Here is a 20,352-nt window from a genome sequence, read left to right as displayed (position 1 = left end):
ATAAGGCTAGAAATACACAGGCTGCTTTTGTCTGGAGTGGTGTAGACTGAGGGGAGACTTGGTAGAAGTTCATAAAATTGTGAAATACATAGATAGGGCTGTGAGTCAGAATCTTTATCCCACAGTTGAAATGTATAAAACTAAGGGGCATGCATTGAAGGAGAGAGGGGGAAAGTTCAAAGGAGATGTGAACAGCAAGATTTCTTTTTAAACAGTATAGTAGGAATCTGGAACACGTTGCCAGGGATGGTGGTGGAGGCAGATACGATAGGGGCGTTTAAGAGATTTTTAGATAAACACATGAATATGCAAGGAATTAAGGGAAAAGGACCAAGGGTCGCAGAAAGTATTAGTTTAATTTGGCAGCATGTTTGGCACAACAGCATGGGCAGAAGGGTCCATTCCTGTGCTGTACAGTTCTATGTTCTATAATTAGGAGAAAGTGAGGACTGCAGATGCTGGAGATCAGAGCTGAAAATGTGTTGCTGGAAAAGCGCAGCAGGTCAGGCAGCATCCAAGGAGCAGGAGAATCGATGTTTTGGGCATAAGCCCTTCTTCACGATTCCTATGTTCTGTAATTCTTCAGCTATGTTCTATTATTGTTCTGCAGAAGAATTCGAGGAGTTAATCACAGGAAAGCTGTGTCTTCGAACAGAAAGTGAAGGCCAAACATAACAATGAACAAAGAACCTACTGCTGATAATGGCGACAAGCTGCAGACTTGCAGTAATCTGGACGAAAGAGTCTATTGAATCATCAATAATGTCACACCACAAACTTGAAACAGAGAAAATTGTATACAAATACACTAGAACAGGAAGCAGCAGAACTCTGGAGAACAACTTTGCATAAAGGTCGAAACATGGACACTTCCAGATACAGACTACTGTTGATGGAATCATGGCCAAGTTCCACTATTAATCAGGTAATAGCCAAGTTGGGTTGAGAGGCTTAACTTAAAGGGTCTTATTTTGGTTGCTACATGCAATAAGTTTAAATCTTTGCTTCAGTACTTGATGATGAGATTTCTTACTAAGTAACTGATTTAAAAGGTAACGTGTGGCGATTTACATACAACAGAAGTAACTCCTGCTGAGTCATAGCTCAACTTGTAGTTTCCATCAAATGGAAAAGCAGCTAATCAGACAGCATCATTGACAATCTCGTCCCTAATCTGTGTTAATATCCAACAGGGCTAAAAGATATCAAGAGTGGATTCTAAATAATTTGTACTACCTCAGTAGAAAATAATTGGGCCTGTGCAGGTCAACACAAAACATCTTTAATAGAAAGAATGACCAGAGGTAAAATGTGACTTGCATTGAGATGTCAAGTCACATACTGCAGAATGTGAGAATCAAACCTTTGTCTCTGTTGGGCTAAGTGATTGACACTAAAGTGCCACTACAAATCTCAAAAGCCCCAAATAAACTTCAACAAGAGTTGATACGCTTTAACCTCTGCTTGGAAATAAATGTGAGCCATCAACAGAAAACAAATGCAGGTTAACACTGTTCATTCCCACAAAATAATTTTCCTGCTACTACTAAACATCAGTGCAATATCAAAGTATCAGACAGATGTCAGATAGATTAACAGTTCCTCAGTAGTAGTTGAGACAAGGTGTCAATTTCAGCTCCATTTATCTGCCTTTGCAACATGCCATTAATACTTTATCTAACAAATTTGTGTGAATCTCAGTTCTCAAAGTTCCAACTGTCTCTGCCATTTTGGGTCAGCTTTCCCAGACCTTCATTAAAGGAATGGTGAGAAAAAGCTTCCTGATTTCACTCCTGAATGGGTCTCACTCCAATTGGACTCTTCCATCCAAAGACATTAGATTGCGTAAACACATTACCTATTAAATTTTTAATATTTTCAACACCTTGATCAGGTTACCTCTCAATCTTTGTAATCACAGGTATTGCCCTGGCCAAGAAAGTCGACTTAGTTTTAGTTGATTGCAATTTATCCGATTAGTAGGGGTGATATACACCTGTTATGCTTGTAACAGTGAGAACAGGAAGATAGATTTGTATTAGGTACAACCTTCTATAAACATAGGACATCCCAATCATTGTTGATTTCCAACATTACAGCAAATCAACTTTCTAACAGCAATGTGATAATTACTAGATAATTTGTTTGCGTGATGTTCACTGAAGGTTAAATATTCACTGGGACACAGAATAATATGTTCTTTTTCAAAATAGGACAGATTGGCATTTGCTTTGAGATCACATTACACCAAGTTTGCATCTCTGACCAATTACTCAGTCCCAATGAGCATTAATTTTGGTTTATAAGTTCATTAGATATAGGAGCAGAATTAGGCCTTTTAGCACGTCGAGTCTGCTCCATCCAATCTTGTTTGCACCCTCCCTTGTAGCACTAGCAAACCTGGCTGCCAAGATATTGGCCCCCCTCCAGTTCAGATGCAACCTGTCCCTCTTGAACAGGTCACCTTTGCCTCAGAAAACATCCCAATGATCTAAAAATCTGAATCCCTGCCCCCTGCACAAATTTTTTAGCCATGTATTCCTCTGGCATACCATCCGGTTATTTCCCTCACTAGCACATGGCACTGGAAGTACCATACGTACTAGAGTAATAGTCAAATTGTTTTGACTACTTCTTAAGGTTCAACTGTTACATGGATACGATTTTTGAGGGGCTGAAATTCGTGCCCATCAAAATTCAAACCGTATCATTGGCTGAAGCCCAATTGATCTCTAAACGAATAAGGAAAACAAATGAATTTTGATAATTCTGAAAACCTAGAGCAGAACACAACAGTCAGCGGACTGGAAGACCGGGAGTGGATCTGAACAATTTGGCAGACTGGAAAGCTGGAGCTGAACGTGACACCAGCACACTGACTAATCAATGTTGATCCATTATCTGGGAAGAACTAGGGTCAACTTTTACACGAGATATGGAAAATTCCAGATTATTTAGCCAAAAATAGGGAGTTGACTTTTACATGAGATCGACTGCAACTCCAGTATATATGCTAATCCAGAGATTAGCGCCGACTAAGTCCTGGTTTTTATCTTCTTTTCTAGCTCTCTATAATCATTCTGCAGGACCTCATCCCTATTTCTACCTATGTCATTTGTGCCAACGTGCACAATGACTTCTGGCTGCTCACCCTCTCCCTTCAGAATGTTCTGCAGCCCCTCCAAGACATCCTGGACCCTGGCACCCGGGAGGCAACACACCATCCTGGATTGCTGTCTGTGGACACAGAATCTCCTGTCTGTCTTCCTAACTATCAAATCTCCTGTCAGTATCTTTACCCTTTCCCACTGTGCTCCAGAGCCAGTCATAGCGACACTGACCTGGCTACTGCTGCTTTCCCCTGAATGGTACCCCACCCCCCCTAACTGTACGTAAAAACGATATATGTCTGTACTTGTTAGAGGGGAATGGCCACAGAGGATTCCTGCACTCTCAGACTAATCCCTTTTCCTTTCCTAGTGATCACCCAGCTACTCTCTGCCTGCACCAGAGGGGTGACCACCTCACTAAAACTCTTATTTTAAACAGTTAAGGTCAGAATTATGGAAAGTTGACTATAATAGTTTGTATTTATGTAACAGCTCAATAAAGTACTTCATGCAGTGCATTGCTTTTGTTGCTCACTGGCAGTAACGCAGATAAATATTAAGGTCAGATTTATGCAAGTGCTTAGTTAGATTATTGCACCAACATAGGAAAAAGCTTTATACAGGGTATTAAGAAAATTCACTGCTCTTTACTAACATTACCTTTTGGAACTCCTTTCTGCAAATGATAATTGAAACTAGACAAACTAATAATTAGATATCTGGGATTGACAGATTTTTCTTAAGAGAATAGGACAAAGGTCATAGATGAGCCACAACCTCAGTAAATAGCTGATGAGGCTTGAGGGATAAATGACTTACTTCTGTTCTTAACAATAAATTTATATTGCCACTCAAACATGAGCTCCAAGCCAATCTTGAAAGACATCAGGACTAGAAGGGATTAAAAAAATGTATTGAGATACTGGGACAATGTCAATTGTACAGGGAAGACTAAATAAAGATTTAGGAAAGCAGAATAATTCATTTTAACAAAATAAGCTGAGAAACACTATCTTCCTGAACTGGAAAGCCGTGAAAAAAGAGCCATCAATTGAAAACGATCATGGAACCCGCAGTGATTCCTGAATCTGCCCAGAACAAAAATGTAAATTTCTTGTTGCTCACTTTATAACACTAATTATCTCTGCCTACCTCAAGCCTACACTTTCATGACTTCTGATCTTCAACTCTGGTTTCTGTCATCCAAACACCAGCAGAAAAGCCCTCAGCCAAATTCACCCTACTCTCTGAAATTCCCTACCTGCATCCCTACCTGCATTTCATTTTTCAATTAGAAATTCATTTAACAATGTATCTTTTCAACCAAATTTCAATCAGCCTCAACACCGAATTCACCAGTTTCCAAATCTCCCCAATCCATCCTAGATCCAACCCTCTGACTCAGCATTGTCCTCCTGACCTGGCCTACTTCTCCATCTTCCTTCCCACTGACCTATCATAATTACCTACCTGTATGCACCTATCGCCATCCCACCTACCTTCCCCCAGCCCCTCTCTCTCTCTCTCTCTCTCTCTCTCTCTCTCTGCCCCCGCCACCTGCCCCCACCCCCCCACCCCGCCATCCCACCCATTTATTTCTCAGCCCCCTCCCCAGTTCAGATGAAGGGTCCTGCCTGAAATATCAATTCTCCTGCTCCTCGGATGCTGCCTGACCCGCTATGCTTTTTCCAGCACCACACTTTATTGACTCTGACTCTCCAGCATTTGCATTCCTCACTATCTCCTGGACAAAAAGGAGTACAAATAAAGCTGGCAGGTTTGTCCTGGATGGTGGTGAATTTGAGCTGTTGGAGCTGAACCTATTCAAGCATGTGGTAAATATTTTAACATACTGCTAATTTATGCTTTGTAGATGAACAGGCACTGGAGGACAGGAGGCAAGTTGCTTAACAGATGCCTAGTCTGTGTCAAAAGTGTGGGGCAGGTCAGGCAGCATCCAAGCAGGAGAGTCAATGTTTCGAGCACAAACCCTAGTTTGTGACCTGCTTTTGTAGCTAATGTCTACATGGCTGGTTCACTTCAATTTTTGGTGAATGGTAACCCCTAGGTAACCCCTGATTGAAGATTCAACGATAGTAATGCCATTGAACATCCAGGTGATATGGTTAGATTCACTCTCACTGAAGATAGTCATTGCCTGGCACTTGTAGTGTTATGTTACTTGCCATTTGTCAGCCCAAAACTGCATGTTACAGTTTTGCTGCATAAACTGCTTCAGTATTGGAGTCGTGGTGAATGATGCTAAGCATTGTGCAATCAGTGAATATCTCAAGTTCTGACCTTATAAAGGGGAGGTAATCAAGAAGCAGTTGGCCTCAATCATGATCATGAGGAACTCCTCCAGTAATGCCCTGAGGCCAAGATGATCAACCATCTTTGCTAGATAGGACTCCAACCAGCACAGAGCTTCTCTCCACCTCCTGATTCCCAGTGACTCCAGTTCTGCTATCACAGTAATCTATAAAATGCAATTGGTAAAATACTTGTGCTTCTACTTACAGTTACAAAAAAACTTAAATTAATCTTTTTGGCAAAAAAAAAGTCCAGATAATTTAAATGATTAGATACTTACTTTTATTTCTAATCCTGGCTCAAGTCAGCTTAAACTGATAAGAAGGATGTCTCCTTCATCTATTGTCCTATTGGGGATTGATTTGGGAAGTTTTAAAGTTTGCACATCATGCATACAGGCCCACAGTTGAAAACGACCCATCATTTGACATGAGATACCTCAAATGTCTTTCAATTTTAGTGCGCACAAAATTCACAAATTAACCTGGTAGCTTCGACCACAAAACAAACTCTTTCTTAACTTAGTTCAACTCACTCGTTTGCTAGTGTCATAAACACAACAGAGAAGTCTGTGCTTATGATGCATCCGGAGGGGCCTGGTTCTGGCTGATGTGTCATCCACAGAAAGAGGTCGCTGTGTAGTCCTGTCTGGATGCTCTGTCTTAGGCTGATAGTCCTCAGAACCAGAGCAGTTTGAAGAGCCAGACATGTCATCACCTAAAACACTAACAACCACAGTTATTTTTATAATGTGACAAATAGACAACGTAACAAAAACACTGGCTTTTGTGAACTGCTTCAAACAAATAATTTTCCACAAAGTCAACTGTAGCAGCTAGAGATACAACAGTAAAAGAAGTGGTGAGCTTTAGCCTTAAGGCGCTGCCTACTCACCGCTTTGCAAAAACAAATTCTTCGTGCATGCTGAAGCCCCACAATAATTCAGATTAACTGTCCATGGCTCTGCTAGAACCATAAATGAATTGTGATTAGGATTCTTTTCAAATCTTTGTATGGATGGAACTTTCAAAACAAATTCTACAACTTTCATGAAGAGTTAAACATTTCAAAGAACACTACAGTACCGAACAGGCCCTTCAGCCCTCCAAACCTGTTCTGACACATTTTGCCCTTCCATGCTCAAACTGTATTTACTTACAGGATCCATATCCCTCTATTCCCTTCCTATTCATATTTGTCCAGGTGCTACTTGAACGTCTGCTTCCACTACCTCCTCTTGGCACTCGCCACCCAGCAAGAGAAAAACGTGCTTTGCATATCTCTTTTTAAATTCTCCCCAACCCCACCACAGAGCAGTGTCCCATAGTAACTGACAGCTCCACTCTGGGAAACAGCCTCACACTTTCCACTCTATCCATGCCGTTCATAACCTTGTAAACGTTTATCAGTTTGCCCCTCAACCTCCTGTGTTCCAGTGAAAACCAACCCAGTCAATTCCACCTTTCTTCATAGCTAAAATCCCCAGACTACGCAACATCCTAGTAAACCTTTTCTGTACCCTCTCCTGAGCATCCGTCTGGTCGTGGGGTCACCAGAACTGTGTGCAATACTCCAAGTGTGGCCTAACTAAAATTTTATAAAAGCTGCAGCATAACGTGCCTATCCTTGTACTCAATGCCCCTTCCAATGAAGGCAAGCATAATTTCCACCTACACTTGACCTTCCAAAATGCATCACCTCACGTTTGTCCAGATTAAACTCCATCTGCCATTTTTCTGCCCACGCCGCCAGCTGATCTATATCCTGCTGTATCACTGTCCACAACTCTACCAATCTTTGTATCGTCTACAAACCTACTAATTAAACCAGCTACATTTTCCTCCAAATCATTTATGAAGACCACAAACAGCAGCAGTCCCAGCACTGATCCCTGTGAAACATTAGTCACAATGCTCCATTCTGAAAAGCATCTTTCCAATGCTACTGTCTCTTATGACTGAACACAGAACTGGTTCTTCTTGCCAGCTCACCCATGATACCATGTGACTTCACATTTTGTACCAGTCTGCCATGAGGGACCTTGTCAAAGGCCTTACTGAAGCTCATGAAGACATCAACCGCTTTTCACTCAATCAACTTCATTACCTTCTCAAAAAACTTCATTAGGTTAGTGAGGCATGACGTCCCCCACAAAAAACCTTGCGTTATCGCTAATAAGTCCATTTTCTTCCAAACGCGCACAGATTTTGTCAGAGAATCTATTCCACTAAATTTCCCTACCACTGACGTGAGACTCATAGGCCAGTAATTTCCTGGAAATTTCTCTGCTGTCCTTAAACAGTGGAACAATTTTGGCTATTCTCTAGTCCCCTGGGACCACACCTGTGGTAAAAGAGAATACAAAGACATATTCATACACATTCATCTTCTCTATCCTTCTATTCCTACTCACTAGCTCATGGCACCAGCAGTAATCCACATGTTAGCATCCTTGGGGATTTTTAAAAATTCCTGCCTAAATTTCCTGTATTCTCTCCTCAGAATCTCACCCTTTTCTCTTCCTATGTCATTAGTTCCAACATGTGCAACGATCTCCTGCTGGTCCCTCTCCCCTTGGAGAATATTCTGCACCTTCTCAGAGATATCCTTGATCCTGGCACCAGGAAGGTAACACACCATTCTGATGTCTCATTGTTAGCCGCAGAAACATTTGTCCATGCCTCTGACTAGAGAGTTACAATCGATTGCTTGAAATCTGACATACCTCTCACTACATTAGAGCTTGTCTCAGTACCAGAAACCTGGCTATCATTGCTACATTCCCCTGAGTCCATCCTATGGTTTCTAAAACAGCACACTTGTCTGTGATGGGGATAGCCACAGGTGACTCCTGCACTACCTTTCATGAAGGTAACCCATCTACAGGACTATATCTGCGGTTCTGCTACCTTCCCGAACCTGCCATCCATCACATCTAGCTCCTGTAAATTTCCCCATTACCTCTAAGTGCTGTTCCAACTGATCCATGCAATTTGATAGGATTCACAACCAAACAATTCCTCCAGACATAAACCATCAGGAACATGGAAACTCTTCTTAATCTTCCACAACTGACAAGAGGAGCACATCACTCTACTAAAGGTCATCTTTGCACCTTAACAGAAAATAGCACATCTCATTGCTCTAAAAGCTGCTCCAGAATAACAGTACCATTGTTTTATATTTTTTAAAAGTTTAATCAAGAGCCAGACCTCAAAACATTAAAAAAAACCCACTCTACGCATTGTAGATTTACAGAAGAAAAATCTTTTTTAAAAGAAACGCCACTTAGCTATCCCTGTTGTGGCCTCCCTGCACAGGTTTCTCCAAGGTCAGTTGTGAATTTCATTAATCATTTATTTTTCGTACAAGGAACTCCAGTGGCCAGAGATACTTGAAACTAACAGAAGCAGTCAGCTGTGAAGATTCACTGTTTTTTTTCCCCACTTCCCATATTGTACCTGCTTTCTCTCTCCCTCTTTTATAAAACAATGTGCCATTAGTTTAATCTCTCCTTTTCCAAAGTTTCAAAACAATGCAATGCAATATCTTATAAAACCATGATTGCCGCTCCAAGGATGCAAAGAAATCAGTTCGAAGTCTGAAAATACTTCAGAAAAAGAACAGCTGTTATAACCACAATTTCTTTTCCATCCTGCATTTTAGATTACCCAGAATTGAGAGAGAATCCTGGATGCTTGGGTAGCAGATAATGGCATTTTTACAATATTGTGCATTTCTGTTTTTCATACCAATGTGAATAACCTACACTTCTCCGTACTGAATGCCATTTAAAGTGTGGCGTACTGGTAATGTCAATGGACAAGCGATAGACTAACTTCTGTGATATATTTAAATGACTTGGATGAAAATTTAGATGGGTGGGTTAGTAAGTTTGCAGACAAATATCATTGGAGTTATGGATATTGTAGAAGATTGTCAAAAGATACAGCAGGATATAGATCAGATGTAGATATGGTTGGAGAAATGGCAGATGGAGTTTAATCCGGGTTAAGCGTGAGGTGCTGCATTTCAGGAGATCAAATGTTAATAGCTAATGGCAGGGCCCTGAACAGCACTGATGTACAGAGGAATCTTGGGGTTCAAGTCCATAGCTCCCTGAAAGTGACCACACAAGTTGATAGGGTGACAAAGGAGATATATGCCATGGCTTGCCTCTATTGGTCAGGGAATTAAGTACAAGAGTCAGGATATCACATTGCAGCTTTATAAGACTTCGGTTAGGCCACACTTACAAGTACTGCATTCAATACTGGTCACCGCATTACAGAAAGGCTTTGGAGAGGATGCAGAAGAGGCTTACCAGGATGCTGCCTGGATTAAAGGGAATGAGCTATAAAGGAGAGGCTAGAAAAACTTGAGTTTCCTTCTCTAGAGCAGTGGAGGATTGAGGTGAGACTTGATAGAAGTCTTTAAAATTATGAGAAGCAAAGATATGGCTTATGGTCAAAATCTTTTTCCTCCCCCAGAGTTGAAAGGTCTAATTCTAGGGGGCATTCATTTAAGGTTGGGAGGTGGGGGGTTCAAAAGGAAATGTGTAAAAGCAATTTTTTTAATATAAAAGAGTGGTAGGAGTCTTTACCTGGTCTGCCCTACTCTTAACTGCCCTTTGAAATGGCTTAGTATGCCAAACAGGTCAAAAGCAACAAAGGATTGGCAATAAATGGTGACCCAGGCAGCCAATGCGTATATCCCGCATCACACTCACTTCCACATGAATCATCTGGAAATTTGGAAATGTTACATTTACATCATTGATATATTGTATACAACTGGGGTTCCAAGCACAGAACATGAAAATGACCCATTCATTCCTACTGATTTCTGTCCATTGTGTCTGCCATTCAGTTCTCAATCTATACCAGTATAGTTCTTTCAGTCTCTCATGGTCAAATTTTATAGACCAACATCTCGTGTGGGACCTTATCAGAAACTGAAAATCTGGAAATGTACCATATCCATCACTTCCCCATTTTCTAATCTGCTGGTTACATCCTCACAAAGCTTTGACAATGGATCAGTTAGACTCGGAACGTCAGCTCTTTTCTCTCCTTACAGATGCTGCCAGACCTGCTGAGATTTTCCAGCATTTTCTCTTTTGGCTATTTAACAGAATCTTTGATTTCTTGCATTAACCACAATTGGAACACTTGCCCTTTTCAAACTGGGTTACTGCACATTAAAGGAATACATTGCTATTGTAAACTTTAAACGTTAGCCATTTCCTCTATCTGGGGTCATGCATTTTAAACATAGCATCCAATCCCACAATAGTCAATTTGCCCCTCAAGTCTTCATTATTTCCTTTGCTTAGAATTAAGCCCAAGTTTTTAACTGAAATACATTATTTTTGAACTTAGTGTGAAATTTACCAAAGTATGGTCAGTCTTTCCTAAAGCTACCTTTACTAGATTATTAAATTAACCTTTATTCATTGCACTTTATGAAATCTAAAATAGCTCCTAGTCAGTTTCTCAACATATAAACTCTTTAAAAAAAATACTCTACATACATTTCAAAAACTTGACCTTTACAATTTTAGTTCAGTTTGCCCAGCCTATGTAGATACAGATTCTTCAAGTTTACTACATTGCCCTCAATTCTCTACTTTATACTGTGATTACATTTCCACTGCTGTATAGTGGCCTAAAAACATGTCCCACTAAAGATTTCTCCCTTTTGCTGTTTTAGTTCTTCTTAAACTGATTCTACAATGTAAACTTTAGAACTAAAGTCATCTCTCACCGCAGCTCTAATATCTTCTTTAGAGCTACCCTTCAAGCCTTTCTCAGCTACATGTCCTTCCTAAATGTCACATATCCTTAGCTATTCAGGTTGTAGCTTTGGTTTCCTTGTAGCTAGGTCTCTGTGTGGAAGACCTGATAGCTCCTACAAAGTTCTCTCTCTGAACTGACAATTCATCTGCTTTATTCCAAATCCTATGACTATTCTGAAACAGAGCCTTCACTCTGTTCGTAAATGGTCTTTGAAAACTCTGGCCTAAAACAGGAAAAGTTTCTGACTGTAAGAGCTGCTCCTTTTTTTGAGGTATTTTAGGTGCTGGAGGCGATTTCCTCGAATTCCAGGAGCAGCAATTACTATTTTATATGCTGTTGCATGGTTTTGGAACTTTGGGAAAAAAAGTCAAAAACAACAGCAGTTTAAAGTGGGAGAAGAGCAGACAAAGGAAGCACATGGTGAGGACAGTGCAGGGGCGGGGGGGGGAAGAGAGAGAGAGAGAGAGAGAGATGGACATTGGAGTGCATCTGGAAAAATTAACAAACAGTGAAATTCACAACTAATCTTGGAGGAAATGTTGGGCGAAGTTCACAGTACAGAATCAGATAAGTTAATTGTTGTTTTAAGTCTGTCCAAGAGAAAGGTTGCAGTATAGAGTATAGTGGATTCTTTCTTGATTATATGTTTTTGGCATTAAATCTCTTGATTAAACTTAAAATATAAGCCATAGCTATTAATTTAACCTGAAGCAGTGTTTGTAGAGGAATAAGACAGTGTTATTTTCTGGGTCTGTAGATTGTGAGGGAGCAAAAATGGCCTTTGCAGTGATATGTACTTCTTGTCAGATTTGGGGGCTTAAAGAGAGTTTAAGGATTACTGCGGATTATATCTGCCATAAATGCTGTTGGATGCGAATCTTATCAGATCGAGTGGATCGGTTGGAGAGACAGATAGAAGCAATGAGGAATTTGCAACAGCAACAGTATGTGATGGATGGCAGTTATAGGAAGGGGGGAAAGTCTCCGATACAGTGACATAGATGGGTTAACTCCAGGAAAGGTAAGAGATAGGCACCTCGTGCAGGACTCCTGTGGATATACCCATTTCAAACAGGTATGCTGTTTCGGAAAATGAAGGGGGTGATGGATTCTCTGGGGAACGTAGCACAAACAGCCAAGTTTCTGGTGTTGAGACTGGCTCTAATGCAACGAGGGGGAAGCCGACAAACAAGAGATCAATTGTGTTAGGGGATTCTGTAGTCAGAGGTACAGACAGACGTTTCTGTGGCCAGCAGAGAAAAAGCAGAATGGTGTGTTGTTTCCCTGGTGCCAGGATCAAGGATGTCTCAGAGAGGGTGCAGAATGTTCTCACGGGGGAGAGGGGCCAGCAGGAGGTCATTGTCCACATTGGAACCAATGACATTGGAAGGGAAAAGGTTGAGACTCTGAAGGGAGATTACAGAGAGTTAGGCAGAAATTTAAAAAGGAGGTCCTCAAGGGTAGTAATATCTGGATTACTCCCAGTGCTACGAGCTAGTGAGGGCAGGAATAGAAGGATAGAGCAGATGAATGCATGGCTGAGGAGCTGGTGTATGGGAGAAGGATTCACATTTTTGGATCATTGGAAACTCTTTTGGGGTAGAAGTGACCTGTACAAGAAGAAAGGATTGCACCTAAATTGGAAGGGGACTAATATACTGGGAAATTTGCTAGAACTGCTTGGGAGGATTTAAACTAGTAAGGTGGGGGGGGGGGGAACCCAGGGAGATAGTGAGGAAAGAGATCGATCTGAGATGGGTGCAGCTGAGAACAGAAGTGAGTCAAACAAACAGTCAGGGCAGGCAGGGACAAGGTAGGACTAATAAATTAAACTGCATTTATTTCAATGCAAGGGGCCTAACAGGGGATGCAGATGAACTCAGGGCATGGTTAGGAATATGGAACTGGGATATCATAGCAATTACATGGCTCAGGGATGGACACGACTGGCAGCTTAATGTTCCAGGATACAAATGCTACAGGAAGGATAGAAAGGGAGGCAAGAGAGGAGGGGGAGTGTCATTTTTGATAAGGGATAGCATTACAGCTGTGCTGAGGGAGGATATTCCTGGAAATACATCCAGGGAAGTTATTTGGGTGGAACTGAGAAATAAGAAAGGGATGATCACCTTATTGGGATTGTATTATTGACCCCCCAATAGTCAGAGGGAAATTGAGAAACAAACTGGTAAGGAGACCTCAGCTATCTGTAAGAATAATAGGGTAGTTATGGTAGGGGATTTTAACTTTCCAAACATCGACTGGGACTGCCATAGTGTTAAAGGTTTAGATGGAGAGGAATTTCTTAAGTGTGTACAAGACAATTTTCTGATTCAGTCTGTGGATGTACCTACTAGAGAAGGTGCAAAACTTGACCTACTCTTGGGAAATAAGACAGGGCAGGTGACTGAGGTGTCAGTAGGGGAGCACTTTGGGGCTAGCGATCATAATTCTATTCGTTTTAAAATAGTGATGGAAAAGGATAGACCAGATCTAAAAGTTGAAGTTCTAAATTGGAGAAAGGCCAATTTTGATGGTATTAGGCAAGAACCTTCAAAAGCTGATTGAAGGCAGATGTTTGCAGGTAAAGGGACGGCTGGAAAATGGGAAGCCTTCAGAAATGAGATAACAAGAATTCAGAGAAAGTATATTCCTGTCAGGGTGAAAGGGCAGGCTGGTAGGTATAGGGAATGCTGGATATATACCTCACTAGAAGACTGGGCCCAGCAGCGTTCAGGCGAAATCTGTCTAACAATGCAGCTCCTGCTTTCGCCATGTGGCTCTGAGCTAAGAGACCCAGGTTCAAGTCCCACCTGCTCCAGACATGCGTAATAACATCGCTAAACAGCTTGATTAGAAAACATCCACCAGCCACATGCTTCCCTGTTTGGCTAGTGGTTACAATTACAATGGCTCAGTGGTTAGTACTGCAGCCTCACAGCGCCAGGGACCTGGGTTCAATTCCAGCCTCGGGTGACTGTCTGTGTGGAGTTTGAACATTCTCCCAGTGTCTGTGTGGGTGCTCTGGTTTCCTCCCACAATCCAAAGATGTGGTAAGGGAGATTGGTCATGCTAAATTGCCCACAGTGGTTAGGTTCATTAGTCAGAGGCAGATGGGTGTGGGTAGGTTGCTCTTTGGAGGTTCAGTGTGGACTTGTTGGGCCGAAGGGCCTGCTTCCACACTGTAGTGAATCTAGTCAGTGCACTCAATATTATGGCCCCAGTTTGATTCCTCGTCAGGGTTATATGCTGTTGCATTGTTTTGGAAAAGGGATGATCACCTTATCGGGATGTATTATAGACCCCCTAATAGTCAGAGGGAAATTGAGAAACAGATTTGTAAGGAGATCTCAGTTATCTGTAAGAATAATATGGTCGGGGATTTTAACTTTCCAAACATAGACTGGGACTGCCATAATGTTAAGCGTTTGGATGGAGAGGAATTTGTTAAGTGTGTGCAAGAAAATGTTCTGATTCAGTATGTGGATGTATCTACTAGAGAAGGTGCAAAACGTGACCTACTCTTGGGAAATAAGGCAGGGCAGATGACTGAGATGTCAGTGAGGGAGCACTTTGGGACGAGCGACCAGTGGGCAGCATGGTGGTTAGCACTGCTGCCTCTCAGCGCCAGAGACCCGGGTTCAATTCCCGCCTCAGGCGGCTGACTGTGTGGAGTTTGCACATTCTCCCAGTGTCTGCGTGGGTTTCCTCCAGGTGCTCCGGTTTCCTCCCACAGTCCAAAGATGTACAGGTCAGGTGAATTGGCCATGCTAAATTGCCCATAGTGTTAGGTAAGGGGTAAATGAAGGGGTATGGGTGGGTTGCGCTTCGGTGGGGCGGTGTGGACTTGTTGGGCCGAAGGGCCACTCTGCAAGTAATCTAATCTAATTCTATTAGTTTTAAAATAGTGATGGAAAAGACCAGATCTAAAAGTTGAAGTTCTAAATTGGAGAAAGGCCAATTTTGACAGTATTAGGCAAGAACTTTCAAAAGTCTAGATTAGAATGGTGCTGGAAAAGCACAGCAGTTCAGGCAGCATCCGAGGAGCAGTAAAATCGACGTTTCGGGCAAAAGCCCTTCATCAGGAATACAGGCAGAGAGCCTGAAGGGTGGGGGTGGGGAGAAAGTAGCATAGAGTACAATAGGTGAGTGGGGGAGGGGATGAAGGTGATAGGTCAGGGAGGAGGGTGGAGTGGATAGGCGGAAAAGAAGATAGGCAGGTAGGACAAGTCATGGGGACAGTGCTGAGCTGGAAGTTTGGAACTGAGGTGAGGTGGGGGGGGGGGGAAAAGGGGGAAAATGAGAAAACTATTGAAGTCCACATGGATGCCCTGGGGTTGAAGTGTTCTGAGGTGGAAGATGAAGCGTTCTTCCTCCAGGCGTCTGGTGGTGAGGGAGTGGCAGTGAAGGAGGCCCAGGACCTCCATGTCCTCGGCAGAGTGGGAGGAGGAGTTGAAATGTTGGGCCACAGGGCGGTGTGGTTGATTGGTGCGGGTGTCCCAGAGATGTCACCTAAAGCGCTCTGCTAGGAGGTGTACAGTCTCCCCAATGTAGAGGAGACCGCGTCGGGAGCAACGGCTACAATAAATGATATTGGTGGATGTGCAGGTAAAACTTTGATGGGATGTGGAAGGCTCCTTAAGGGCCTTGGATGGAGGTGAGGGAGGAGGTGTGGACACAGGTTTTGCAATTCCTGCAGTGGCAGGGGAAGGTGCCAGGATGGGAGGGTGGGTTGTAGGGGAGACGTGGACCTGACCAGGTAGTCACGGAGGAAACTGTCTTTGCGGAAGGCGGAAAGGGGTGGGAAGGGAAATATATCTCTGGTGGTGGGGTCCGTTTGGAGGTGGCGGAAATGTCAGCGAATGATTTGGTTTATGCGAAGGTTCATAGGATGGAAGGTGAGCACCAGGGGCATTCTGTCCTTGTTACGGTTGGAGGGGTGGGGTCTGAGGGCGGAGGTGCGGGATGTGGACAAGATGCGTTGGAGGGCATCTTTAACCACGTGGGAAGGGAAATTCCGGTCTCTGAAGGAGGCCATCTGGTGTGTTCTGTGGTGGAACTGGTCCTATTGGTAGCAAATACGGCGGAGGCTGAGGAATTGGGAATACGGGATGGCACTTTTGCAAGAGATAGGGTGGGAAGAGGTGTAATCCAGGTAGCTATAGGAGTCGGTGGGTTTGTAAAAAATGTCGGTGTCAAGTCAGTTGTCATTAATGGAGATGGAGAGGTCCAGGAAGGGGAGGGAGGTGTCAGAGATGGTCCAGGTAAATTTAAGGTCAGGGTGGAATGTGCTGGTGAAGTTGATGAATTGCTCAACCTCCTCGCGGGAGCACGAGGTGGCGCCAATGCAGTCATCAATGTAGCGGAGGAAGTGGTGGGGAGTGGTGCCAGTGTAATTACGGAAGATGGACTGTTCTACGTAGCCAACAAAGAAACAGGCATAGCGAGGGCCCATACAGGTGCCCATGGCTACCCCTTTGGTCTGGAGGAAGTGGGAGGATTCGAAGGAGAAATTGTTAAGGGTGAGGACCAGTTCAGCCAGACGAATGAGAGTGTCGGTGGAAGGGTATTGTTGGGGACGTCGGGAGAGGAAGAAACGTAGGGCTTGGAGGCCCTGGTCATGGCAGATGGAGGTGTAGAGGGATTGGATATCCATAGTGAAGATGAGGCGTTGGAGGAGGTGGAGGGCGTGGGTGGTGTCTCGAACGTATGTGGGTAGTTCTTGGACTAGGGGGATAGGACAGTGTCGAGATAGGTAGAAATGGGTTCAGTGGGGCAGGAGCATGCTGAGACAATGGGTCGGTCAGGTTGGTCTGGCTTGTGGATCTTGGGAAGGAGGTAGAACTGGGCAGTGCGGGGTTCCCGAACTATGAGGTTGGAAGCTGTGGGTGGGAGATCTTCTGAGGTGATGAGGTTCTGTATGATCTGGGAGATGATGGTTTGGTGATAGGGGGTGGGGTCATGGTCGAGGGGACGGTAGGAAGAGGTGTCCTCGAGTTGGCGTTTGGCTTCAGCGGTGTAGAGGTCAGTGCGCCAGACTACCACTGCACCCCCTTTATCTGCTAGCTTGATGGTGAGGTCGGGATTGGAGGGCTGCGCGTTGTGAGGGTGAGAGGTTGGAATGGGGAGGGGGGGGGACGGTAGACAGATTGAGGCGGTTAATGTCCCAGCAGCAGTTGGAAATGAAGAGGTCGAGGGAGGGTAATATGCCAGCACAGGGTGTCCAGGTGGATGGAATGTGTTGGAGGTGGGCGAAGGGGTCCTCAGAAGGTGGGCGGGAGTCCTGATTGTGAAAGTAAGCTCGGAGGCGGTGGAAGAAGTGTTCGATGTCACGGCGTGTATTAAATTCATTGATGCATGGGCAGAGGGGGATGAAGGCGAGTCCTTTGCTGAGGACTGATCGTTCGTCCTCAGTGAGGGGGAGGTGTGGAGGGATGGTGAAAACTCGGCAGGGCTGGGAGCTGGGATCTAGTGTGGGTGTGGAGCTGGGAATGGGGGCGGAGCCTGTAACTGGTCTGGGTGTGGTGGTGGGGGGAATGGGGGTGGAGTCATGAGCAGGGCTGATGTTCCCTGCAGGGTTCTGGGGGGCGGGGATGGTGACAGTGGTATCTGTGGGAGGCGTGTCAAGAGAATCTAGGTGAGTGGCATTGGTGGGGGCGGAAGTGGTGGCAAACATGGCATAGGCCAGGGCGGACGTCACTGAGCGTGTGACATCAGCGATGATGTGAGGGGCGGAAGTGATGTCACGTATGGTGCATGAGGAATTGAGGGGGGTGAAAGTGGCTGTGGAAACGGCCATGTTGGGGGCAGAAGTGACATCATTTTTACCAAGAACTTTCAAAAGCTGACTGGGCGCAGATGTTCGCAGGTAAAAGGGATGGCTGGAAAATGGGAAGCCTTCAGAAATGAGATAATGAGAGTCCAGAGAAAGTATATTCCTGTCAGGGTGAAAGGAAATGCTGGTAGGTATAGGGAATGCTGGATGGCTACAGAAATTGAAGTTTTGGTTAAGAAAAAGAAGGAAACATATCTCAGGTATAGACAGGAGAGATCGAGAGAATCCTTAAGAGTGTAAAGGCAGGAGAAGTATACTGAAGAGAGAAATCAGGAGGGCAAAAAGGGGACATGAGATAGCTTTGGCAAACAGAGTTGAGAATCCAAAGGATTTTTACAAATACATAAAGGACAAAAGGGTACGTATGGAGAGAATAGAGCCCCTCAAAGATCAGCAAGGCAGCCTTTGTGTGGAGCCACAGGAGAGAGATACTAAATGAGTATTTTGCATCAGTGTTTACTATGGAGAAGGACATGGAAGATATAGAATGTAGGGAAATAGATGGTAACATCTTGAAAAATGTCCATATTGCAGAGGAGGAAGTGCTGAATGTCTTAAAGCTCAAAAGTGGGTAAAACCCAAGGAACTTATCAGGTGTACCCTAGAACTCTGTAGGAAGCTAGAGAAGTGATTGCTGGGCCTCTTACGGAGATATTTGCATCATCGATGGTCACAGGTGAGGTGCCGGAAGACTGGAGGTTGGCTAACATGGTGCCACTGTTTAAGAAACATGGTAAGGACAAGCCAGGGAACTAAAGACCAGTAAGCCTGATGTCAGTGGTGGGCAAGTTGTTGGAGGGAATCCTGAGGGACAGGATGTACATGTATTTGGAAAGGCAAGGACTGATTAGAGAACTGTGCGTGGGAAATCATGTCTCACAAACTTGATTGAGTTTTTTTGAAGAAGTAACATAGAGGATTGATGAGGGCAGAGCGGTAGATGTGATCTATTTGGACTTCAGTAAGGCGTTCGACAAGGTTCCCTTTGTTTATTTATCTTATCCACACCCCTCATGATTTTGTAAACCTCTATAAGGTCACCCCTCAGGCTCCGACACTTCAGGGAAAACAGCTCCAACCTATTCAATCTCTCTCATTAGCTCAAATCCTCCAACCCTGGCCAACATCCTTGTAAATCATTTTCTCAACCCTTTTAAGTTTCACAACATCCTTCTGATAGGAAAGAGACCAGAATTGCACACAATATTCCAAAAATGTGACCTAACCAATGTCCTGTACAGCCGCAACACGACCTCCCAGCTCCTGTACTCAATATAGGGAAACCTCGATTATCTGAACGTGATGGGCAGATAATTGATTATTTGGTTAATCGATTAAATGCCTTTCCTCTGGGGCTCGAAGTTCTTAAAGTCTGCTCCTTGTTCAGGAGACTACAGCAGCACACAGCGCCCCCCAACCCCATCCAACACAGCCCCACTCCACCCCACCACTCCCTCTCCAGAGCAGCCGGACTGGATACCAATCACAAGACTGCTGCTCATGCTGTTGTTATCTTTATGCGCGAGTCTCCAAATAGCGTGCACACACACCACACACACACCTTTTCCTGCAACCTTTTGACAGTTTCCACATTTGCCCTGTACAGGGCAATGTTGGAGAGATTATCTGGTGGGGGGGTGGAATTAGTGTACACCTCTCTGTAGAACCCCAGGGAAAGTGTGGGGGGGCAAGAGAGGGTGGGAGGTCAGTCATTTGGAGATGGTGCCTGTTTAAATCACGGGAAACAAAACACTGTTGGAAACAAGTCTTTGATGTAATGTTTCTATTGGGACCTCGAGATCTCCTTTGGATAATCCGATTGTTGGATAATTGGTATTCGGATAATCAAGGTTCCCCTGTACTCTGACCAATAAAGGAAACCATACCAAATGCCTTCTTCACTATCCTATCTACCTGCAACTCTACTTTCAAGGAGCTATGAACCTGCACTCCAAGGTATCTTTGTTCAGCAACACTCCCAGGACTTTACCATTAAGTGTATAAATTCTGCTAAGATTTGCTTTCCCAAAATGCCGCACTTCGCATTTACCTGAATTAATCTCCATCCTCCACTCCTCAGCCCATTGGCCCATTGGCCCATCTGATCAAGATCCCATTGTAATTTGAGGTAACCTTCTTTGCTGTCCACTACACCTCTAATCTGGTGTAATCTGCAAATTTATACTATACCTCTTATGCTCACACCCAAATCATTTATATAAATGATTAAATGTAGTGGACCTAGCAGCAATCCTTGTGGCACTCCATTGTCACAGGCCATCAGTCTGAAAAACAA

At 43.8% G+C, this 20,352-nt stretch overlaps 1 protein-coding gene across 4 annotated transcripts in view; it reads right to left on the bottom strand.

Annotated features, from left to right (window-relative positions):
- kansl1l (KAT8 regulatory NSL complex subunit 1-like) overlaps positions 1 to 20,352 on the bottom strand; it is a 95,857-nt gene that overhangs the window by 50,729 nt on the left and 24,776 nt on the right. For all 4 annotated transcript variants that reach the window (XM_087988953.1, XM_087988951.1, XM_087988952.1 and 1 more), the window contains exon 6: positions 5,959 to 6,148. In XM_087988953.1, coding sequence (XP_087845079.1) covers positions 5,959 to 6,148 — 190 coding nt within the window. The remainder of the gene's footprint in view (positions 1 to 5,958; positions 6,149 to 20,352) is intronic.

This window comes from Chiloscyllium plagiosum, unplaced genomic scaffold (assembly GCF_037043375.1).
Source record: "Chiloscyllium plagiosum isolate Xiang-an unplaced genomic scaffold, Cpla_swu_hap1 HiC_scaffold_7, whole genome shotgun sequence".
Taxonomy (NCBI): Eukaryota; Metazoa; Chordata; class Chondrichthyes; order Orectolobiformes; family Hemiscylliidae; genus Chiloscyllium; species Chiloscyllium plagiosum.
This window is presented reverse-complemented; position numbering and strand designations above follow the sequence as displayed.